The 25,722-nt window shown below is 39.4% G+C and overlaps 1 protein-coding gene across 4 annotated transcripts in view; it reads left to right on the forward strand.

Annotated features, from left to right (window-relative positions):
- LOC135715273 (band 7 protein AGAP004871) overlaps positions 1–25,722 on the forward strand; it is a 609,777-nt gene that overhangs the window by 248,300 nt on the left and 335,755 nt on the right. Inside the window, exon 2 of one of the 4 annotated variants that reach the window (XM_065238609.1) lies at positions 6,032–6,064. The exons of the other annotated variants lie outside the window; for them this stretch is intronic. Within the exon in view, the coding sequence (XP_065094681.1) occupies positions 6,032–6,064 (33 nt within the window). The remainder of the gene's footprint in view (positions 1–6,031; positions 6,065–25,722) is intronic. 4 annotated transcript variants of the gene reach the window in all.

Here is a 25,722-nt window from a genome sequence, read left to right on the forward strand (position 1 = left end):
TTAAAATTCTTTTAAACATATTTGCTGGATGGGAATACTGAGCCAAACGTAATTAAAGTGATTTATACAGAGTATTCAATAGTATCTTCAAAAGACATTTGCATACTTAAACATAATGATTAATTGTTTTAAATGTGTCTGATTAATAAGCATGTAAATGTCTTTTAAAGATACCACTGAATACTCTGGATAAATAACATTATATATATTTGGCTCAGTGTTCCCATCCAGTAAGTAATTGTCAAAGAATAAAAACATTTCTTTGAAGAACTCCTCTCTGAAGTACGAAAAATCCACCAGATAATTTTAAAACAATTAGCCACGGTATCTTAATGTTTAAATGTCTGCTTTAGATATTCTAGAATACTCTAGGTGAAGAACTGGAATGGTATTTCGCTTGGTGTTCCCACCATACATGGTTAAATCATATGTAATGTCATCAATGGTTGAAAGTTTTGATTCGAATGTTTATTTAGCACAATTGTTCGATTTACGCCGTGAAGTATGCAATTTTCCTTGACATCAGTCCCGAAGTGACGTTTCTTCACACACATTTTGACAGTTCCTTATGGGGTTTTGCGTTAGAGTGAGAGAATAAGAAAAAGTCCGCCATGTTTCACACATAGACTGACAGTTACATATGAGATTTCTTCATATGAGTTAAGAGTTGCAGAGCTCTCGCCAATGCCAATAGTTGATTTATGATGCATGCTAGATGGTATGGTACTGGATGGCTTCATTGACATCTGTTGCCCAGTTAAAAAGCAGTTATGCGTCTGTTTCAGCTAACCAATAGTCTTTCAATCTGAAACGAATTAAAATGATTAATTAATTAATGCTAAAAAATCAATAGTTAATTAGTCTTACTACCAAGCGACTGCAGCAGCAGAAAATTAGGTTTGTTTTAATTCTGCTGAGTTGACAGCAACAATATATGCTTCACAATAGTAGTAATAGTGTAGTAGTAGTAAAATAAGATGAATATCGACTGAGTTACATGAGTTAACAATTAGTTCACACTCGGTCAAACACTCAAAACTTGCGTACAAGTTAGTAGAAAAGGAAAAAAGACAAGTTTAGATGTGTGCATTAAATTGGCAGTTGAAGAAGAGCACATGTAAATGGATTATAGTTGTGTTTAAATTAGGGGGCAAATGATGGTTGAAAAACAACTTAATTTGTACAATAGCTTAAAAAACCACAAATGCTTCCATATGAACCCATGAGGAGGGAAATGATATAAAAACGGACCAGGATAGCAATATAAAATCAACATACTTCACAAGATGAAAATTGAAAAACATTACACAGTAAAAAACAACATGTACAACACACTATCAAAAAGTTCACCAAAGATGAAGAGCCCTTCTGGCTAACCTTTTACCATGTTTTACCAATTGTAAACCACATAACAAATCAAAATAAAGAAGAATTTTACTACTACAATATAAAATCAGTTTACAAACTATCTCCCAAAGTGAAATATATCTTTCAAACAGTCAATCAACACGTTATTTCTTAACATCGAACCAGAATCCAGTGCCAGTGAACCGTTGCCGTAGCCTAGTGAGTTGTATTCAAGTCAGTGTACCGACGTTGCAAGGTGAACATAAAAAATAACCTTTACCGCCCAGGGACCTAAAATTAAACGTTGACAAATTAGGTCACTGCGTTAACAGCGTCAAAACTAGACGTCACATTTAGTTTGAAATTTCGTCGTCATAATTTGTGAGTGGCATTCGAATGGAATATTCAGTCTTATGAAATTGTTTTCATTTTGCACTGAAATCAAAACTTGAAAGCGATATTAACGAAAGCGGTATTAGCAAAATCGTTAAGCTTTTCTAAACTCGCGAGTTTGTATGCCGTAAAAATAACAATAACAAAATTTGAATATTGTTGACCCAAGCCCTAAAACCTCGATATTATCATCGGACATATGTTCAATGCAAATCACAATCTGCACCAAAGTGAGTGGTTCGTGATTCAAGAGTCGCAAGAAACGGATTACTAATATATTATTGCAAAATGCTCCGTGGGTTTACTTCCATCTGGTTGCTCCATCTTATTCCATCCCCAAAGTATCGCAATCCTAGACTCTCACCTTTAAACGTTAAAAATGGTGAAAACGCCTTTGATGTGATATTTTTTATTATGTTAGCCTGCTTCTTGCAAATCGTAGGTCTTTGATGTCTTGGGCAGCATATCTTAAGATTATAAAATGCACAACTTTGCCCAAAAAACCCTCTCCTTAGGAGCTCTATTTAAAATATAAAATCGAGTGCATTCTAGGCAGTGGGAACAAAAACCAAACAGAAACCTTTAAAAGTTGGTGCTTTGTAAACCGAGCCACTTTCTTGAAAACCGTAAAGCTGTTGAAAATATGCCCATGGCTTTAGAGATTTTGGCCAAGTTTTTCTGACAGTCTATTTGAGTTATTATTTTTCTTTTCATGTTACCATCATGTATGATTTGTTGTTTCAAGTTTTCAAAGCTTTCGTGTGCCATACAAATATAAAACTAGCCAACGATCAATTTCTTAAAACATATCACTTGGAGATGGCTTTATCCCACGACCGCCCTAAAGTTAATATGGCACTACATGGTAAAAACAACAACTCGGTCACAATTGGGGAGTTGCAATAGTGGCAAACGTTTTGGCTTCCTGAGCAGCAGATCGTGGGCTCAAGCTCGTTCGCGTTTTAAGATTGTTAAGACATCAATTCATCTTATCGTTTACCAAAACGAATGCTGCTGCAAACCCTACCCTCTTACCCAACATCCCAGTGATTCCTCGTGGAAATGTAGAGGATTTCTGGGTTTCCATCAAAGCGAGTTGCACGTCAACACATTCCTACCCATTCATTTGACCTCTGAATATGTTTCATACAACCAATGTAAACGATACTTTAGTTAATAAGCTACCGAACGAAGTAAATGAGAACGCGTGATATGAAAGTTTGTACCCATAATTCCCAAAAAACAAAAGAAGCGCTCCGACCGCTCCGAATCAATTTTTATCTTCATCCGATAGGCCGAAGTGAATTCATTGGCGTTTCAATGGCGTTTCAATGCGTTAGGCCGAGTTTGGTATCAAGAAGCAGTGTTAGACTTTTGACAATATCTCAACGATTGGTTTCTCTTTATCAAATCCTACGGTACGTACGGAAAGGTAAATACATTTGGAATCCATCAGTAGTAATAGCATTCCGTTTGGTGCTAAACTGCGCTAGATTTAGAAAGGCTAAGTGTGGGTTGTGCTTAATAGGCCGGAAATGGGATAGTTGACCCTATTTCTTTGTATTATGCAATCTAAGAAAAGCACATCGTTTCGTTTGGTATACTAACTACCTTCAAACCATTAGAAAGCACATCGAACATGTCATTCTTATTCTACTCAAGGGACCACAAACAAATGCATACTTTCATTTCCGCCCCGTTTGATTTTTCTTGGCATAGAACGACAGTGTTTTTGTTCAGAGCAATGATGCCAATATGGAGCATCTGTCTGTATCACACTACTAGTAGGTATCACCATTTGCGCGTACCCTGCACGTATTCTGTTCTCGTTGTTCAAGTTTGCAAACTACTCAGAACAGGAAAGAGGATCTCGTTTCACCATAGTGCAAACAAAGCAAAACAACTCGGAATAGCCTTATTTACAGCCAAAACCTACACAGATGATGCGATGTTGTTCCGCTCACAATGGCGGTGCGGTCTCGTTTTCAATTCGCTGCATTTCCCGTGGGATGAGTATAGAGAGCATTCTTTGTTCGGTAGATCCGTACAGAAACAACACTACCTTCCCCATTGTGAACGATCATTGGGTAGGAAAGGGAAAATGCATCCCCCTCCGATAGCAACAACGGTGTATGCCCGTTACTCGTTCCGGTTCACGACTTCGTCGTACACACATTTTAAGCTTGCTTTTCCGGGTTGCACTATAGCGCTAAGAGGGCACATAATGAAGATAAAGAATGCTATTTATTGGGATTGGGAAAATAAAATAAATTTTGCCATTTCCGCATTTGGTCTGTTCACGCCCGCGTTGACTTTGGCTTTTTCCGTGGGGTTTCAAAGTCTTTGGTCGATTATTGGGAGGGAATGGAACCGGGGGGAAACACGCGGGTGTCTTGAAATGGCTGTTTATCGGTTTGTGTTGGTATAATGCTTTTATATCGGTGGAAGCACTTGTTTGGGCTTCTGTCGGAAAAGAGTGTCGAAATAAATGGTTGGTGGAACCACTTCAATTAAAGTGTATGTTACTTTGAAAGTGCAATAAATAACCAAGTTCTGCAACGATGTTTTGGATTGTAAGCAGAATGTAAGTTCAGATCGATTACTTATTTTTCTTATATATTATAGGATCAGACTAAAAACGTAGGCTTATCCTTAAATTTGAGCACTTTTATAACTGTTGATAGAGGACTTTCTGAATACATTAGGTATTGCATGACATTACACATAGTGCACAGTTTGGTGAGTATATAGGGATAAGAGCACAGTTACCATGAAATTCCACCTTTTAATGTGTAGTGCTGGATCTCGGATTATTCGCTTCTTTTGATTTTCAATTTTAACGTTTACACAGGGTGCGTCTACTGCAGGGTTTAAATCGAATACCTCTACCGTTTCAACGCATTTTATTTACCTTGTTTGCAACTTGTAATTTTCTGGGTGTCCGCTCAATTTGTCAACAGCATTTACATAACCGAAGACATCATATCAATTTTCCTATAAAATCAACTTCCTGGACAGTTTACAAGAAATGGCCACTGTTACGGTCAAACTGCAGTTTGACCGTAACAGTGGCCATTTCTTGTAAACTGTCCAGGAAGTTGATTTTATAGGAAAATTGATATGATGTCTTCGGTTATGTAAATGCTGTTGTCCGCTACGTAGGAAAAATTACTTCATCAATTTGATATGTTTTTGAAGGTTAAAGGTATTCCTATTACAACTTTCCTTAGGAATTGGATAAGGATTACATTTTTCGCAAACTTCGAATATTGGCTTTTAATCATCTCAAAACTATACATTCTGCATTGAAGGCACTGCAAATCCTCGTTCTATACCACGGTACTCCCCTTTCCAACAATACCTTAAAAAGCGTGGCAAAGTTATGAAACTGCACAAATGTGCACTCAGTGGAACGCGAATGTATCTCTTGTCGTTACGGGTGATTCCGACAACAGTGAGATGCTCTGACTACGATAGCGTGTGCACAATTGTATTGTTGCGCGTTACGTGTTACAGTGGTGTAGAAAATGACAATATCTCCGGCACTCATTTTCCACGGTACGTTTGTCGCATGGTGGTTGGGGGCGTTTGGTGCATGAGACCTGTCCTCTGCTTGTTTTTGGCAGATAATTTTCTCGGGCACGAAAACCAAATGCAGCTCAGTGAAAACACGCAAACTGACTATTACAACAGAGTAGAAAATAAAAGTTATGCTGTCTGGTATGGTGACAAATTCTACACTAGATAAGGGTGCAGTTATGTGCTGCATACTCACCTAAATTGAAAATGAGCAGTCCCGAGCAGTTCATACATTTTCAATCGAATTAACATTAATTTGAGCACTGAAGGTTAAACATAATGCAATATGATCGTCAATATAAAGAATACATAGGGTAAGTGAAAATCAACAATCTATAAAGTTCAAGTTACGAATCGTATTATGCACACCAACTTAGTGGATGCTAATTGATTGTCTCATCGGAACATTAAACATCAAATACACCATACCACAACACACCACTTTAATTTCCAATTAAGTTCCACTTTCTTTGATGAAGCATGCAAGATCAGCTATGCATGCCTATCAATCATTTCTCCTCATTCCCATTACCATCCGCTGTATGGCGTTTTTAAGTTTCATATGACCATCCCTGGAAAAATGCAATTCGACAAATATCACATAGCTCCCGTTTTGAGAAATGAAACATGTAATCATCAGACCAATCAAACCATCACATCGACTAATTCATTGTATTTTTTCTTTCATCCTTTATTCGCTGTCTTTTTATAGATGTTAAATTGAAAAGCACCGTCTTGCTTTATGGTAAGTCCCGGCGACGGTTTGTCCCTCTCCAATTGCCTGGCTCTCGTCGGATCCTGGTGACAGGACAGGACAGAGGATTCACCCGTTCTCGTTAGTCTCTTCTCATTCCTAGTTCTATGATACTTCTTATACGATTTCGATTTGTTCGAACAACAGTTTTTTTGCTCGTTCCGATTCCATTTTCCCCTCACAAACCTAACACTGCCTTCTCTTCTTCACTTCTCCACTTAATACTACTTGAAATTCATTGCATGCCACTATTATCTGTAGATTACCATTCCCTCGAACCTCTGTTTTACCATTCTTTGCCCGAAATGCTTTCGAATACCGAATTTCAATAGACCCAATCCATCCGGGTGGACACTTACCGGAATTGCAACTGGCTTGATTGTTTGTTTTCCCTTTCTGATAGTTCTACCAACTCTCACCCCACCACCATAAAAAAAAACTACACCGTAGCTCGTGTAGCCCACCACCACACGGTACTCTAACCGGTTTCCGTGAAGTTTTCCAATTACCTTTTCCCTCAACCGGATCAGCTCGAATCCGTCAACTGGTCTTGATTTTGATTTATAGCCATCGCATGTGGACGCTGTCAACTTTTTACTTACATTCTGCTCTTCGGTAACCTTCGTTTCTTTCATGAATAATATGGCACCCTCTTCAGACCTGATTGAATTCGTAGAAATGCATGTATCATTTTCAATGGATTTGTAGAACACATACAATTTTCAATCATATTTCCATAACGTTTAGGTGGTAGTAGCGTTTGAAATAGGTTTCAGAGATAAACGTCGAAAAAAGCTTGATCCAGTTACCATCCAGGTGCATGCGGTGAGTTGTGAAGTAGTGATATTGAAAGTAGTGAAAGAAACTAGCTCTCGACTAATGTGTGGTTAAAGAGGTAAGAGCAATCGAAATTATGTTGTCAGTGTGGATGATGAGTAATTAATATTAACCGAGGGAATATTACTTTTATGAAATCAAGAAAATTATAAAAAAGAAAGATTATTCCAATATATGATGTTGTATCTTTGACTGAATCTATCCTGAAAACCTTATTTTGGATTGGGTTGTTTCTGATTTTTGCTTGTATTTTTTTCATTTATCACTCAAGTATCTAGTCAAGATGTAACCCAAATTTTTTTTTTTTCGGACGGTAAATGGTGTACAGTACTGTGAGAATATATCGGCTGAGATAGCAGACTTATGTAAAGAATGCAAAGTACTTCAGCTCTGCAGCCTACAGTTTTTATGCTTTGTTTATATGTGCATTGACGACACGTATGCGTAATCTTATGTGAATAATCATTAATGAAACTTGAATTTTTCATGATTAACTTGTCTTATTTAAAAATTTAAATACATATTTAATTCCTACATATGCACGCACTTGTTGAATTTATTTCCTTGATTTGTTTTCCGTCGATCTTGTTTTTCGTACTGAGCACCAATGCTAACGACGCCAGGGAGGCAGCTCCCACACCTGAACCCTACTTATCATCGACCCATCAACTCATGAACTGGGGACCAACGGCTTTACTTAAGTGATCAGAGATGTTATGCCTCAGAACATCCCGGCGGCGCCGACTGGGATTGAACCCAGGCCTGCTGGCGTGAGAGGTAATCACGCCTACCATTACACCACCAGCGCCGATCTTGTTGAACATTTATCACGATTATTTCGCCGTGCAACAAATCAAACATCTATGTGGACGTAACATAATTTCTCAATGTTTGCATCAGCTGTCTTAGATTGGCAGATAATCGAGCCAATCTGCCACCGGAGTGACCCCGTGTCCTTAGTTTAGTGCATGTCAAATTACTCCATCACGATTGAGAAATAAGGATGTATTCGGTTTTGATACAGTTGCCATTCTTGCGTTTATCGCAAGGATCCTACTCTAATTGTAAGGTCCCACTCTTTATACCCTTCGGAGTGTTGGAATACCCACCAAAGGCGCGCCCCTTTTTCAGTTAAAAACGGTTCAACGGTCCTAGTCTTAATCACTTCAAAGTAGAGAACAGCGAATAAAAGATTAGGAATCACGTTGATAAAAGTAACTACACAGTTAGAAACACCTTATTTTACACGTGACGGAATTCATCTTTGACGTAAAGGATGAGACGTAAACAAAAATGTACTGTAAAATTAAGTGCTCCGAGACTGAAAAGTTCGTTACTCGACGAAAAGAACGTTTGATTGAGCTGAATTTCGCGTCTATTATGACTCAATTTTATGTTAAAATTGACGCTCGTATATGTCAGTCTCAGAGCACCTAAATTTACATGATTTTTTCTAAGTATGTACCTAGCTCTTTTTTCCTTGTTTCAAGATCATCCTCGGGGACAAAGCCGAGTATCGTCACTATCAACAAGGCAGAAAAAGTAAAAAGGACTAAGATGTATTCCTTTGATTGCTGAAAAATCCTGTTCCCTTAGTTTGAAGTAGTCAGGACAAGGAATTGGTGGTAGATCTTACATCCCGTAACGTTCCACGAAAATGTGATCTACCCACGTTACGGGGCCAGTTCTTTCTTACTGCTAGAATATTCTGACAGTTGTTAAATGGGGCCAACAATATGTTAAATACGTCCTGATCTCTAAATTAAGCTTTGTACCTGGGCTATTTCATGCCTCAGTTGCTCAATTTTACCGCTTCGTGTTTCTGGTATGATAGTGGTCAGCAATTTAACCCTTTGAGGCAGTGGATTGTAAGAAAAGCGATACTGTCTGTAAGGTGTGCACCCGAGTGCAAGAATATAGTTGAGTCTTGTGGGAAAAGACATTGCGTTTTATCCCAGACCACTGAAGTCTGGAACACGCTAAAATTGGTCAACTTCAAATTGGTGTATTTCTGTTAAAAATGCAAAAAGCCTAAAATTCTGCATTTGGAAGTTGGTTCGCTCTCCAGTTTTCAAAATGACGTCCAAGCAAGAGGAGCAGCGTGTCAAAATTTTGCTCGCGCAGCAAGAGAATCCAACGTTCTCACACGCCAAGTTGGCAAAATTGCTGGATGTGGCCAAATCGATCGTGACAAACGTTTTAAAAGTGTTCGGGGAGCGTATGTCGACCGCCAGGAAGCCTGGAAGCGGCGGCAATCGTAATCCGGATGTGGCAGTGACGACGAAGAAGGTGGTGGTGAAATATAAGCGAAGTCCTAACCTCTCCATCCGGGACGTCACTGGCAAGCTCAATGTCTCATACTGCTGTTCAGCAGGTCAATAAACGAGCCGGGTTGTCGACGATTGAGAAGGTGAAGATGGAGAACCGAGATTACAAACAAAACACGTCGGCAAAACAGCGGTCCCGAAAGCTGTATACGAATACGTTCACAAAGTTCGACTGTGTCGTCATGGACGACGAAACTTATGTGAAGACGGATTTCAAGCAGCTTCCGGGACAGGAGTTTATACCGCAACAGGAAAAGGGAAGGTGGCTGAAATATTCAAAACCATCAAACTATCGAAGCTCCCGAAAACATATCTCGTCTGGCAGGCCATAGGGTAGAGCGCTACTTCGTCGTAATCGCCCATTTCCGTTCTATCGATCAGAAAAGATCAATAATATCAATGATTTCACCGTGCATAAATCAATAATAGGTTTGTTCCGATGCGCTAGTTCATTAGCTACAACATAAACCCTGTTAGAGCGCATTGTATGAATATTTACGCTCATCGTTCTCAAAACAAAAGAAGCGCTCCTAGCGAATCCCCTTTTTCTACGTTTATCCGTAGGACGAAGAAAATCTAATGGCGTTTCAATGCGTTAGGACGGAATTGAAACTCGTAGAACGAATTTAGAATCAAGAAGCAGTGTTAGATTGTAGACAATATCTCATCAATTTGTGACTCTTTATCAAATCCAACGATACGTATGGAAAGGTGAATAAATTTTCAAGTCATCTTTGACAGAAATATTCCATTTTTTGTTTAAATTCGTTCAGAAAAGAGAGGTAAAGCGTGGGTTGTGCTTAGTAGGACGGAAATTAGATCAAAAACCCTATGCACGTGTGGTCTAAAAAGCGGCGTTTTCATTACTACGGGAACTATCAATCAAGAGATCTTAGTCCACGAGTGCCTGAAAAAGCGGCTGCTACCATTCCTAAAGCAACATAATAGACCTGTTGTAACAGTCACTCCATGTTGTAAATAGTAAATTAGTCATAAATAAAATAAAATTGGGAAAAGAGAGAGTGTTGCTACACCCGACTTTGAACGAAGGACCAGCGATCGGAATAATCTCTCGCATTGCCGATCTAGTTCGAAGAAGTTCGCGGGAAAATCGAACTTCCGTTAAGTTCGGCCGACGTCACCTTCCCTAATCTGAAGGTCACGGTTTCGCTTCACTTTAGTCCGAACCGCAGATTGCAGTGGAAGTGTTTCATTTTGTTCGCGTGATAGTTTCGTTTTGTAAAGTGAGTGAAAGCAACGTGGTTGTACTTTTATACTTAAATTCTAATTTCTTCTCGTTGATTGTTTAGCTAAAATTATAAATCAATACGTAGTGTGCGACTTTGTGTGTGCGGAAAATAAGCTAGACCAGGTAATGTGCTCGTTAAAGAAAATCTGTGCATTGTGCTTAATGTTCTTTTCACCAGCCGACGGCTACGCTTACGTTTCCAACGTCATCATCTGCATCCCCGGGCCGAAAAATCCCGGCAACCGTCACCTTGTCCGGTGGAAAGCGATCCGCAAATACATCGCTGAGCGGGGCTTTGTGGTTCGTCCACCCACGTGGAAATCGTTGGCCGTTCAACATCAACGGTCGAACGCGCATCGATTGAAGGTAGCATCGTCACCGCGCCAGTAACAGCAGCTAAATCCACTGGTGAGTCCGTTCTGTTTTGACGTAGGACTACGTCTTTGATTTCTATATAGGGGTACACTTTGTGAAAACCGAAAATGGAACATGTAACAAATTAAGAAAGATTTTGAACGTTAATAACTCAGCTGCCTCTGGTCCAATTTCAATAATTTTATCACCAATCGATCAGAAATATGGCTACGCATCTATAACAATGCTTCCGAATGTTGATTTTCAACAAGAAACTATTGAAAACTGGTAAATGTCCAGCATTGTCCAAAAGCGTCGAATTAACTAAAAAATCCACCAATTACCTACATGCATATGCTGCTTCCCCAGCACAGTCGTCAGAGAGTAGTAAGTAGACGAAACAAGTCGAAGTGGCATTCGCCTCCAATCCTCGGGCGCGTGCGAATAGGGAGGATGGAATTGCGTAATATTTTGCACACTCATCGCCATACTCAGAACCACACGCTCCCAACGACCACACCACTGGTGGTGTTCGATCGTCGAAATTAGTAGCAGCAGTAGCAGCAAGTAGCAGTGCTTTCGGCGTGTTGCGTTGAAAATTGTTCTCCAGTGACAAAGAAAGGCTGCCTGCAAGCAGCGAGCTGCAGAGCCCACATAAGCAACCATCAAAAGAGGCTCGCTGCGGGTCGGTCATCTATGCCAAGCGTGTCACCCTCGCTCCAAACGACATACAGCTTGACAGCCTCATCCGTGTTGAACACCCAGCTCAGAATTACTCAACCATCACAACAAAACGGTCCTTTTCAGGGCCACCAAAAATTTGTTAAAGAGTTTTGTTTGGACATTGGTCAAGGTCATCAAGGTGTGAAATTGTTGTAGGCCTGAATATATTGGTGCAATTAGTTTTTCCTCGGCTTTCATTCCGCACGATTCGTTTCTTTTGTTTAATCAATCCCCCTTGTAGTGACGTTGAAAAGATTGTTTCAATGGGCGCTTACATATGAAATTTAATATGGATTATAGAATTTTTTGTATGTTACCAAAATTTATGAATGGTTTGCCACTAAATGTTGAGATAATTTATTGGTTATTGAATTATCACACTGTATACCATGAAAAAGCAGCCTGTTTGTGAGTTTTTGCCTGTTTTCAAGTAAGGAGTTATCATAAAAAACAAATTGCCAGCGGGTATTTCCCGGCGACTGTACAAAAAAATAAAATCAAACAAAATCATCATGCAGAACTAGCTAGGATTTGTTTTACTTCATATTTCACAAAATTGCTTTCGAGTGTTAAGACATCGTCTCCCGCAAAGTTTACATTTTTTCCTCTACCAACACATACATCAGGGCTAAATAGATCTCCACAGGATCTATAGAATCCACGCAATTACAAAAAACCAAAATGCACAGCATTACGAAAAGAGGTCAGGTTTCGACCAATAGCAGATAGATTTTAATTCGAAACAGCCAAACGATTGGAAATTTATCTACCAATCTGCTAAAATGAACACTTAGTTAATTTTCAATAGGTCACTATTGGCAAATCAAAGTTGGCACTCGTAGAGAATAGAAGAACTATGAGAGTGATGATGGTTTCAGAATTTTCCACGGGGAGGTATACGAGTGCAATATTAAAATGCTTTTATTTTGCAAATGGAGCATTTTATTTAAATCTGGTTGCTGCTACAGTTGTAGAAAAGCTGAAATCTATGTCTACACATAAAAATCTGAAAAGAAATTATTTTTTCTATATTATATGTTTATTAAGTAGTCCTCAAGTTTTCTACTAGCGTAGCATTAACCAGATTTAAATAAAATGCTCCATTTGCCAAATAAAAGCATTTCAAGATTGCACTCGTATACCTCACCGTGTACAATTTTGAAACCATCATCACTCTCATAGTTCTTCTATTCTCCACGAGTGCCAACTTTGATTTGCCAATTGAAAAATACCAAATGTCCAACTGTTGCAATGATGATCAAAATTATCACCGAATGTCTGAAAACAGCGCATTCCCTAACACAGACTTAAAAATCGAATTCGATGCGGTCCCACTGAACAGTGCTCATTCAATCACCGTAAGTCGTGGTGTCCAGCCCAGCAGCAGCAGCAGCAGGAGTGCTTTCAACAACGACAACAGCGAAAGGCTGCCTGCAAGCAGCGAGCTGCAGAGCTCATATGAGCAACCATAGAGAAGGAGGAAGAAGTCCCACCGCTAGACTAGGATCGGAATCAGTAGCTCGTCGTGCTCAGCTCAGCATTACTCAACCATCACTACAAAATGGTCCTTTTCAGGACCACCATAAATTTGTTAAGAGTATTATTTGGACATTTGTCAAGGTCATCAGTTCCCGCTAGCAGCTAGCTATCAAGGCTCAACCTGGTCTCTATATAAGGTGTGGAATTGTAGGCCCGAATGTATTGGTGAGATTAATCATCGTCCGACCATTTTCCAGAACACGCTGGTAGGAAGTGATAAAAATCCATATTTGAGAGAAGTGGGAATAATTCGCTTTGCCACTTTGCCAGAAAGCCAATAAAATCAAATTTGTGAATTTGTGAGAAAATTAGCTCTCACGAGGTCAATCTCTCGAAGTCCCTCCTTTTTCACATATTCTTCACAAACGATACTTTCCACCCCGCCCCATTCATATAGTTCGGAAGGAAATCCTGTGAGGGGTGAATTGAATACACTTTAATACCAAAATGCACAAAACTTAAAAATTCATAAATAACAAAAAAATCAAAATACACCTTTTAAAGTCGGGTAGATGAAACGAAAATACTCAAGTTGACAGTCCCTTGGATTCTCTTCATCAACTTTCTCTTTGAAATAAATACTACAAATTTGATACGCTTACAAATAAAAAACGGAAAGAGTTAAGATAATTGATGATTGATCAATTAAAAGAACTAAATGTTCACATATGTTCCGTCCACTAGCGGTCCTACGTCAAGCTTCCATTCGTGCCCCTAGGCACAGACCCTTCTACTTTTTTTCGTTGAGTGTGGCGTCCGGCGAGGGCGCCACGGAGGACCTTTTTTGCCGACCATAAGGTCGAAGAGCATGAATTGCTAATATTTGGATTAGTCCAATAATTGTAAGGTTGGGGTGTCGGCAAGACAAACGTGCGCACGTATCGTCGTATATGGATGCCCACCCAACCCATCAATGTTAGACACCCGCTGCACCTGCTGCATCGTCGTGGGATTCATCAGGAAGAAACACAAGAGCACAGCACAGATAGAAGGTAGTTACGCACATCAGAATAGGACTAGGTAGAGAAAGATCATAAAGAGGAGTAGAAAGATAAAAGCAATGGAAATTTTGTGAAAGCACGCTCTAGTTATAATAGGGGAATTTACGTATTCTCGTCAATCTAAGCAGCGTCCGAACTTCTATTAGCGATTTCTCAGCGTCACACACATACATGACAGGTTTGTTTGTTGACATTTATCTGCTGCTTGCTGTTCTACCAATTCCAATCGACAGAATTGATCAAAACGGGTTGAACATGTTTTTACAACGCTCCAAACTTCTCAGGTGAGTGTGACTATTGTCGGCAGTCTCTTTTTCTTCGGCACCCTTTCCATTTGAACTGCGTGTTAACCAGCTGTTCTATTATCGGCAACTCGAAATCAGCCGTATTTTGTAGTGTGTATATTTCATTTAAAGAAATATATGGCATAACAGGATTGCACAGTCGTAAAAATGTAATCAGATTGAAGCTGAAAAGGTAAGGAATCGGCTTAATATATTCAGCGAATAGTTTTGATGGAAAAATACAGTGAAATTAACGTTTCAATTTCGGTTGCCGAAAACAGTCAATGGGTGCCGAAGCCATAATTTACCCTATAATCTCAGCTTACCGTTTTCCGTTGTGAAATAAATAAGTTTGATTTAATTTCGATGTAATGTTGTTCTATTAAAAATTAGAATGAGAGGAAGAAAGTGTCTTCACGTTGTTGTCTTCCGCGTGGTCGAAATTTGACTTTATGTTGCGTACCTCTTTTGCTGCAACTGCGCCTCTGGCGGAAATAGGTGGAACTACCGATGAGGAAAGCTTGACGTTTAACTTCGTTTTAGGTTTGTGTGCTCTCTTACCGTGAGCTTTGGGGAAATATTTCGAGGTTTGAGAGATTATGCTGTTTTTGCAATAAGGGTTTCTACCCGTTCAAATTCGGTGGTAGTGATCTCTTCTTTTTAGGAAGATTACTCTTGGACTCGCCCTGGGGCAGTCTCATCCGGGCAAACTCAACATAATATGTGGTCTCCTGTACCGGAGTGGCGCTTAAGCCGCATACTTAACCGAGATCGACCAGTGTCGGCTACACTGTGCTGTTCTGGCCGGACTTGGCGAGCTGCCACTATGGGAAAAAGGCAATCGAGTGGTACGATGCGAACAACATGGTTGTGGTACCCAAAGACCACCACCCTCCCAACAACCCAGAACTCCGCCCTATCGAACGGTATTGGGCCTTGGTCAAACGGAATCTAAAAAAAACTAATGAATTCATGGAAAACGAGCAGCAGTTTAAATTTAACTGGCGTTCGGCGGCGAATGAGGTCGATGAGACCACTATTCAAAATTTAATGGAAGGGGTTAAGCGGAAGGCACGGCAGTTCGGATTTGGCAAACCAAAAGAATAAACGAACATTGTTTCCTTTAAGGATCAATTTAGTTTGATGCATGTTTTTTTTCGACGCATCATTTCAGATTGCAAGAAGCTCTCGTCATTTTGTGTAAAATAGCAAAAAGAATAGGATGACGCGAGCTTTTTGCAATCTGCAATGATGCGTCGAAAAAACTGCATTTGAATTTTCCGAAATTGCATCAAAGTAAATTGAACCTTAAATATGTGAATTGAACTACCAAAAGAAAAATAAGAAGATTTTTGTAATATGAATTTTGACTGAAAGAAATGATTTTTGTCGACCAATTATTGCGCGTTCTAGTCTTTATTGTAAAAACTGATAGATTTTGGGTGGAATGCTTCGGAATGTTTAGAAAAAAAATAGGACGCACACTTGATTCAGTTAGGAATGCATTATTGACTGCTTTCGAGAACGTACTTTTATTTAAATATCTTGTGTAATAAGGGCTTAAACAATCGTCTCGTCGTTCATAGCTTGTTATGATGTAAGAGGCACGATAGCCCGAACAATACGTAAAGAGCAAATCGAAACATTGAACGTCTCGTGAAAGTGGAACTTAATGAGGGCGTAAGTGCTTTATCGTAGTTTTTAGTTTTTGGATTTCGGATCTTCGGTTGTAGTGACTTCCGGAGCAAAAAAAGGCGGATCAAGGTAAAGAAATTTATAGTCAAATCACTTGTTTATTGTGTATTTTGCGAAACATTTCGTCGTTGGACGCGGGTTTTAACTCGAGTAACAGTATGATGTGAACTGAGGGGCTCGTGGCCTTAGAGAGACCGTTTTTGCTTACTGAGCAGAACATCATGAGCCTAATCTCTGGCCCATCCACATTCAAGATTCGTCAATCGCTTTACTTTTTTATTATGACTACATGGTAATAAGAACGCCTTGATGATTAAAAATGAGTCCTTTTGCCTAGTGGCAAACGTTTTTGCTTACTGAGCAGAAGACCGTTGGTTCAATCCCAAGTTCCTTCGCGTTATATGATGGATAGGGCATCAATTCATCTTATCGTATACCAAAACAAACACTGCTGCAAACCCAACCCTCTTACCTAACATCGCTTCTATCAAAGCGGGTGTCACGTCAACACATTCCTACCCATTCTTTTTTTGATCTGCGTTCGGGTGCAGCCGGCGCTGGTATTGCCTAGTTTGAGATCACCAGTTTTTACACATTGAGGATGATTGCTAGTCCCAAGCATCATCAATTGGTTCTCTGTGTAATAACAGCTGACTTGGCAATAACAGAGAAGCAACCGTGGACGGTCAATCATGTTAGTGCTATACAATAAAGGTAGGAATAAACCTCATTTTTTTGGTCATATTACCGGAACGAAATGTCCGATTGAGATACAATGTAAAAAATTGGAAAGGGTTGCAAATTGGTTCCGTGACACACATAATTTTTCTTAGTCAATCGAGTCCGGGTTATGGATCGGAAATTTGGTCTATGTTCAACAGATATTAGCTGTGTTTAATGACGCAGCTTGCAATCGCTTGAAGTTGCCCAGACTTACCCAAGATGTTTTATAAAAAAAAACTGTCAATTCTACCTTGAGCGACTACGAGCAGGTTCAAACTATTTAGCTCATTAAACGCACACTTGACCCGATTTGCAATTTCCTTTTTTTGCCACAAAATGCCTACCTTACAACTTGAAGTAGAGTCGTTTGTTCTTGCTCTTCTCTGAAATTCTCGTGGTCATTAGTCAAAATCTCGATCGAACTGTTCCAATCACGTCCCATTTGGACGAGCTTTGGCTGACTGAATACTAGATCGCAAGTTGTTGTGATTTGTTTCGACCGAGGCACAAATGTCAGCTTCCATAAAACATACAAATTTGAAATTGCTACTCTCTGTTTGTAGTAGCACAGCAAACAAGGAGTAGCAATTTCAAATTTGTATGTTTTATGGAAGCTGACATTTGTGCCTTTAAAGTTTCACGCTAAGGCTTCCTTAGAGTATCACCCTTTCATCCAATGCAATCCCGTATGCAGGTATTTTTGTAGAGTTATGTTGAAATTTGCACCTTTTTTTTATCAAAACAACTACACCAAAAAGTCAGACTTGTCTAATTTTGTTATTAGTCGATTAATAACTAATCGATTATTTTTTGTTCGCTGTAATTTTTCCACCAATGAGAGTGCAGAACCTATTTTAAACGGTGGGTGATGATCCTCTGGCATGATATTACCGATTTGTTTCCTCTGTTTGGGACATAAATCCACTGCGACCAGCTATTTGTACTGTTGTGGTATACCCCGTGTCCTGTGTTTAGTGACTGTCGTATTACTCCATCATTATTGATAAATGATTCGATAAATGAATGATAAATGAAGTATTCTATTGTTTTACAGTTGTCATTCTTGCCTTTTATCGCAAGGATCCGACTCTTATTGTAAGGTCCCGCTCTTTATAGCCCTCGGAGTGTTGGAACACTCTCCACAGGCGCGCCCATTTGTCAGTCAAAAACGGATTCCTTCGCAACAAAATCAAGCAATAACACCGATAATAACTCATTTATTCCTTGTTTCAAGATCGTCCTCGGTGGACAAAGCCGAGTCTTGTCACTATCTGTTGACATAAAAAGTAAAAAAGGGCTAAGATGTGTTCCTGTGATTACAAACAATCCTGTTCTCCTAAATTGAAGTTGTGCGGACGAGATAGATCTTAATGCCAGTAACGCACCACGAAAAGGTAATTTACCAGACGCTACAGGGCACGTTGATCCATTAATCGATTATTTTAATAAAAATCAGACACCACTAGATGAACGTGCTACGTTATTGTGACCTCCACAGTCAATGCCAAATCAGGCGTAACATTTGATAACGGCACAAAAGCATTTGTAAACAAACTTTCAAAGGCCAACCAAAGTACGCCTACGCAAACCAATATCACTTTCGGAAAGGTGAGAGTTGCCCCTATCCGGTGATGTTGTTGGTTAGCGTGAGCGTACTTCGATTCGCGTGTAAAGTGTCTTAAAAAGTTTGTTTACAAAATCTTTTGTGCTGTTATAAAATGTTACGCCGATCATGAATAATGAGACAGTTTGAAAGGGACCAGGGCTAATCACAAATGACAAAAAACACGAGTAATAACCAGTTGATTATAGCTTTTATACCCACTTAGAAATAAATAAATTTACACTTGACGGAATCCACCTTTGACATAAAAGATGATACGTAAACAAACATGGCATGTAATATTAAGTGTTATGAGACTGTTGAGTTCGTTGCTCAACAAAAAGTGCGTTTGATTAAGTTATATTTCGCGTTTGCTATGACTTAAATTAATGTCAAAATAAACGCTCGTATATGTCACTCTCAGAGCACCTTAATTTACATGAATTTTTCTAAGTGTACACAAACGGCAAAACATCCTAAGACTGTACTGCTGGTGGATAGATAGGTGGATTAAGATTGTCTAAAAAATGAAAATGAAACACGAAGGCAGCTACTTGTACAGCACCATACACCGAAAGAAAAAAAAACCGAATTTTAATCATCGCGTAAAATCTCTTCTCGTTTAAAATTGCACTATAGTGGGCATAAAAGGATTTGTTTACAAGCTTTTTACAACATTGCTGATTTATGCGATATTGCGCTTAATTTGACATGAAATGTCATGTAAATTTACACCAAATTTAGCGTCAACTACGTGTGCGCTGTACATCGCAGAAATTAACATGAATTTTTCAAACGGTGTATTCCGTGAAGCTCTTGTTACATTTGGTGCTGTTGCTGTTGCTGTCTAAATGAGAGACCGTAAAAAGTTGCGAGACATTGCACGGTTTTTTCTACCTCCCGCCAAACGACGAGTGAAATTTCCACGTGGCAAAAATGCGTTTGTCATTGTCGAGAATTTGAAGGTGTGTGCGAATTGGATGGGATTCGCTACCTTTTATTGTGATTAGATATATTAAGGGGCAGATTTACGAGTTTCGTGTTATGATTGTTTGCTAGGGAAGTCGTGGAAAGACACTAGGGGAAATAAATTTCGTTCAAACAAAATTGCGTGTTGATGAAGTTAGAGAAGAATGTGTGTTAAGAAGTAACTCTAAAGAAATATGGACTCATGCACACAGGCTGGTAAATGCAAATGGTTTGTGTTAGCATAAGTGTAGTGAGCGATAGGGTCTCTACTATATAATATAACTGATTTGGAAATTTGACAACCATCTTAGGATGATCCATATCATTATTGCTGTTGAGATGAAGTCTGTTACAGTAGCCCTTTTTTGTTTGATATTTTGTTCTTAATTATTTTCATCTAATTAATAAAATTCTATGATATATTTGTTTCATGTTCTGATTTCTCTTCAATATTTCCTTCATATTAAATTCATTTGAATTACGTAAAAAAAATATATCAACCGGGAGAGATGAAAGTCGAAAACAAATGCAACTCTATTGAATGTTCTCAGCAATCCGCAAATCGCACCGTATGCTCCATAATTTGTTTGACGTAGAGGCAGTCTTAGGTTATAAGGTTGTTACCAAGCGGTCGGGGTTGAACAGTCAGGTAAATTTGCCTCAGGATAGCCTCGCAATCTCGCCCTTCCTTGCAGGATATTGACCACTGTTAGGGCTCTGCTTGTGTCTCTTCTAGTCCGGAGAAGTTCTAGGTCAATAAGTTGACAACGGCTTTCGTAACTGGGTAATCGAAACGGATCATTCCAAGGCAACCTACGCAACGCAAAACGAAGAAAGTGACGTTGAACAGATTAAATACTCTCGGCACCGTTGTTGTAGTTTGGGTTTCAAACCGCTGAACAATACTCAAGCGTCGAACGAACAAGCGAACAAAAGAGTGATTTTCAGTCGCGCAACTCTCGTAACTGTAACACATCGTTTGCACAACCATCTATGAGCGATTTACTATTCGTGCTCCCGTTATTCGGTTAGAGAATCCTTTTCAAACCACCTTTTGAATTGGTAAGCAATTAGATGAGATGAGACGAGCAGATTGTAAAGATTCAAGAGGGAGATCTATTTAACTAAACTTTCACGACCGTGACTTATGGAATACATTTAATTTCCGTTCCCTGAAGCCATACCTCTTAAGTCCTTATCTGTGGAGTCACAGAAATTTCTCGTCCACTTTGTCCAAGGTGGAAGAAGGAGTGTGGTCTTACATAGCTGAAGATGCTAATTTCAAATAAAAGACTAAAGTGGTAATTTTTATACGATAGATGAGGATATGAAAATATACAGTTGATAGTTCCTTTAGAGTATGGCAGTGTGAAAATTGTATTTAGAGAGTAGAAAGCGAGCAAGGACAACTTTTTTAGGATGGTACAAATCGGTTTGATCCTCTCTCTTTACCAAACTCCCCCGTTGGAGAGGGATGGTGATGGGTATCCCCCTCTCCCCTCCGCCACAACTGGTTTTAGATTAGTACTAATCAGTTTCAAATGTATCCCATGGCGGAAAACAAGCCGAGGATATAGAATTTTAAGCTTGATTCGTACCATTGCTTCTTATGTGTTGATTCGACCAATTAGGCGAGGGGGGCGACACATCTAAATCTCGATTCTAGATGCTCAAAGAATCTCACACTAGCGAATAAATCTTCTTTCATTTCACGCATCTACTTGCATCGCGCATCATTTTGTTTGCAGGAAATCTTCAAAATCGTGATAAATCTTCTTGCTATCTACTCAGCGTACGCGCAGCTAGCCACAGCAAAACACAATATTTTCTGCATCGTAGATAGAGTCGTCCCCCTCGCAATTACGCTATCTTTCCAAACTTTTTCAGAACAAAGTTATTAAGTTCGTCCAGTATTTTGAAAATATGGGTGATTAACTACCATTTGCATTGAAAAACTCAATGAAAAACTAATGAAACGCTGATAGAAACCTGCTAGCCCTAGCAGTCTTCGAACATCCTTGACATTTTTGGTCTAGCATAGTCCAGTATCGGTGTTATTCTAGAACCATCAATCGTCACACCTCTTTCCGTCAACAGGAAACCGAGGTATTTAACCCGTTTTCGGCAGAACCGTTACTTTTCGAGAGATATAGTCAAGTTCGCATTCTTCAGTTCAACAGGCGGAAATGCTCCTTCAAGGTTCTAGACGCAATCACGATGTCGTCTAGGTACACGAAAACCGACGGCATCAGGTCAAAGCCAATAACCTTATCCATTAACATGCACTTGGTGAAGGGTGCATTGGTGACTCCGAACGGTAAAACCTTGAACCTAAAAAGTCCTCTGGTCGTGCGGAAGGCCGTATAATTTCTGCTTTCTTCCTTTAGCGGAATTTGGAAGTACGCATCCTTCAAATCGATGATCGAGAAGTACTTCGCATTTTCCAATCTCTGGAATATCTCCAGCATATTCCTGATAGGGTAGTATCCTTCATGGTCATGCTGTTTATCCACCGGGAATCCAAACAAACCCTTATTTTGCCATTTGATTTCCGGACCGGTACTACAGGGCTTGTCCACTCGCTATAGCATTCCTCAATGACATCCATGCCTTTGAGCCTATGGATTTTCAGCATCGATCTCCTTTTAAATTGCAGGTGCGCATCGGTAAAATTTTCCAAAATGTCCATCTTTTGTTATCAAGCCAATCATCTTTTCGAAGTCCTGTTAGTTTAACCTCAGTAGTTCTGCACATCGCTAGAACTGAAATCCAATTAGAAAGCCTTTGCAGGTTTTTGTTTACATCCACCATCAGGAAGAATGTTCCCAAAACGAGAACAATTCTTTTAGATTAAAAACATCAAACGATACAGTAATTTATTACTTCCCTGGCAACACCTCAGTAGTTTCAATAGTTTTGGTCCTTATTTCCTTAGTTTTATCAGCAACTTTCAGCTCACATTAGTTGCCACATTTTGTTTTTTCACTTTCACTTTTTGACGTTCGTTGCTCCGTCCATTTCGTCACGTTGGCAGCGCTTTGAGTGTGTGAGTTCCAAAAGAGTGAGTGACGACCGGGGTGACCGATACAAGGGGTGATTCATTAGTTTGTGGTATTGTACACTCTCATAATATTTCATATGAAATGTTATTGATGATTTTAATGTTTATGTCGTAGTGTGGAAAACTTGATTCGGATTCAAATCTGGAGTGTTTATCGCAACACATTTATTGTGGAAAGCGGATTGTATTACCGATCTCGGGTTTAATATCTGAGAAGATAATTTTTCGGGATTCACAGGTAATTTATTGTGGAAAGTGAACTCAATCGTTTTTTTTTCGGAATACAGTTCTGGAGTAGATTGTTGTTCAGAATTCACAGGATTCTTCTTGCGACAAAATTTACGGTCTACTGATGATCCCGGCGGTGCCGACTGGGATTGAACCCAGGCCTGCTGGGGTGAGAGGTAGTCACGCTTACCACTAAACCACCGGCGCCGCTAGGAGTGAGAGTTGTTGGGAGGTTTATGCCTGTGATGATAATGAGGATTCGGTCGCGTTTCGGGAATTGACTATTTGATGGATTTGGTAGGCCTTGGTTTTAGTTTTAAGGATACAATTCTTGGCTCGGTACGAGCCTGCTCCTTTGTTCCCGCGTTTTTATAAACAGTTTGAGAGCTGGTTAATTGGCGAGTATCTAGCCGGGCATCACAAAGCACGACAGATGGTCCTCTTCAGAGGTGGCGCCGTTTCCGTTCACCGGAAATCAAGAACAGAATCGTTGCTGCCACTGGGCCGCTACAAGTCGCTATATCAAAATGTTTCGCACATATCACGATACTCAGAATAGAATAAGCAATTTTAAAACATATGATAAAGGTTTAAATATTCCATTCAAATTTTTTTATAATCTAAAAACCAAATAAAATAAATCTGCAACACTATATGCCGTAGAAGCGATAAAATAAATTAAATCGTATATTACGGCATTCAAAATCACCACACTTTGCAGAAAGTCAAAATAGTCGTATATCACATTGTGAGTCGGTGTACCGGTTAATGCAATCATATTATGGGTCATACGACTTTGGTGATAATAATGTCGTTAATATGTGAAACAAAAATCGAAAGTATAAAATAGTATACATAGTATGTATTGATTCTCTGTTTGATGTGAAAGCAAATAAAATCATTGGTTTAATCGTACACCAACTGGTGTAGTGCAATATTAACGCACCTCTCAATGTAATCATCGAGGGTTCGAATCCAAATTGAGGCAGATAATTTCTAAAGAATTTTAAAATGATTATGGAAACTATAATAATAATACAATGTGGCTTATGATGCATAATGAACATAGATTGTAATTTCGGAGTGAATGAATAAATATGTTTTTATTATTATTAATTTATAAATGATGATACTCTGAAAGTCGTATAATGTTACAAGAAATCGTTAATACAAGTCATTATAATAGAATAACAATAGAATCTTCTAATAGTTTTAATGTACAGTATATCGTATGAGAAACTAAAATGAATCGTTTGTTTGTTTGGAAAAAAATCGGCGAAATCAAACAACAATTTTACTACAAACGTATAACATGCCAAAGAATATCGTCATAATCAACATTAATATATATGACCTCCGAACTAGTACGTATATAGGTTTTAAGTGCAATATATACGGCTTCTTTGAAGGTATATCATTATGTATTATCTATTTGTAACTTCAATATAGCAACACAAATGTTAGCTGGGTGGGGATTATTGTAAATTTCGGAAGGTCCCACGTACCTAGAGGCATCTTACTTAATTTGATTGTTTACCTGATGTCGTCTGGGATTTTGTATGTCTATTTCGAGATTTACGTTTTGTGTGAAACATCAACTTTAGTTTTTAGAGTTGGTTGGAAATGCTATCTAACATGTGTGCTATTCTCAGTGTGATAATTTATTAGCTAGAGAAAGGTCTGAAGAGGGTAGGTTTATAGTTCCACTAGAGTACTTCAGTATGAAAGTGTGAGTATTTCTTCAAATCTACAGGAAAAATAGTGCGCGTTTGACTTGCTTATATACTGCCTGCAGCTGTGGAATAGTTTTAGTGACGTTTCATCACTACCTAAGGCCCCACGTTGCCGAAAGCATTTCAAGTCGATGGTGTGTTATAATGCAATTATTTTGTCCATTTTGATTTAAGGAAAGTCATTACACTGCCAAGTCGATTCCTACTAAACCCACTTAAAACTGTTTTCTATCCCAAAACCCTGTCCTTCACTTGATAAAGGAAGACTTTTCATCCGTTAAAATCTTAACCGTTTGACGAAAGCTTCAGGCATTTAGGCTGATTGAAATTGAATCAGAAGTTGTGAAGATTTTCCGCACCATCCGCAATTATGACATCGGGAAAGCCACCACATCTCTTAAAGGGTGTCCACGATGAAATTGCCACACACAAAATTGATTCGCAAAATTCGAGTTTTCATCCGATTGCCATCAAATTTTCAGGGATTGAGAAATAACTATTAAACTTCATTTTACCATTTTACTCGTATTTTATTTACAGTCCATACGCAAATGCCCGCACCTTGGCCTTAACCCCGGCCATAAGATTCTGCACAACCTGTGAATCAACCGTTTTTTGCATGTAAACCCATACTTTCTTCAGTTCCTCGACTGTCTTCACTACCTTAGGTCGTTTAAGAAGGTGCTGCTTCATAATCGCCCAGTACTTCTCGATGGGGCAGAGCTCCGGAGTGTTGGGAGGGTTGAACATTTTCGGCACGAAATTGACCTTATTGTCCGCATACCACTTCAGCACGTCCTTGGAGTAGTGGCATGAGGCCAAATCCGGCCAGAAGATTGTTGGGACGTTGTGGGCCTTCAGGAGAGGAAGCAGCCGCTTCTGGAGGCACTCTTTTATGTACACCTGTCCGTTCATCGTGTCCTGGGTCACGAAAGGTGCACTCCGCTTCCCGCACGTGCAGATGGCTTGCCAAACCAGGAATTTCTTCGAAAATTTGGACATCTTCTGAGTGCGGACATGCTCCGGAACGCTGAACTTATCCTTGGCCGTGAAAAACAGGTTGCCGGGGATCTGTTTGAAGTCGGCCTTCACATATGTTTCGTCGTCCATGATGCAGCATTCAACTTTCGTCAGCATGTTGAGGTACAACTTCCTGGCACGGGTTTTGGCGGACTTGTTCTGCTTCTCGTCGCGATTAGGGGCCTTTTGTACCTTGAACGTTCGAAGCCCAGCCTTAGTTTTGGCCTTCTGGACAAAACTTCGGCTTAGGTGCAGATTCTTAGCCACATCCCTAACGGAGGCGTTCGGATTTCGGTTGAAGGC

Source organism: Ochlerotatus camptorhynchus, unplaced genomic scaffold, assembly GCF_037179485.1.
Source record: "Ochlerotatus camptorhynchus isolate MF236.1 unplaced genomic scaffold, CSIRO-AGI_Acam_v1.1 ptg000840l, whole genome shotgun sequence".
Taxonomy (NCBI): domain Eukaryota; kingdom Metazoa; phylum Arthropoda; class Insecta; order Diptera; family Culicidae; genus Ochlerotatus; species Ochlerotatus camptorhynchus.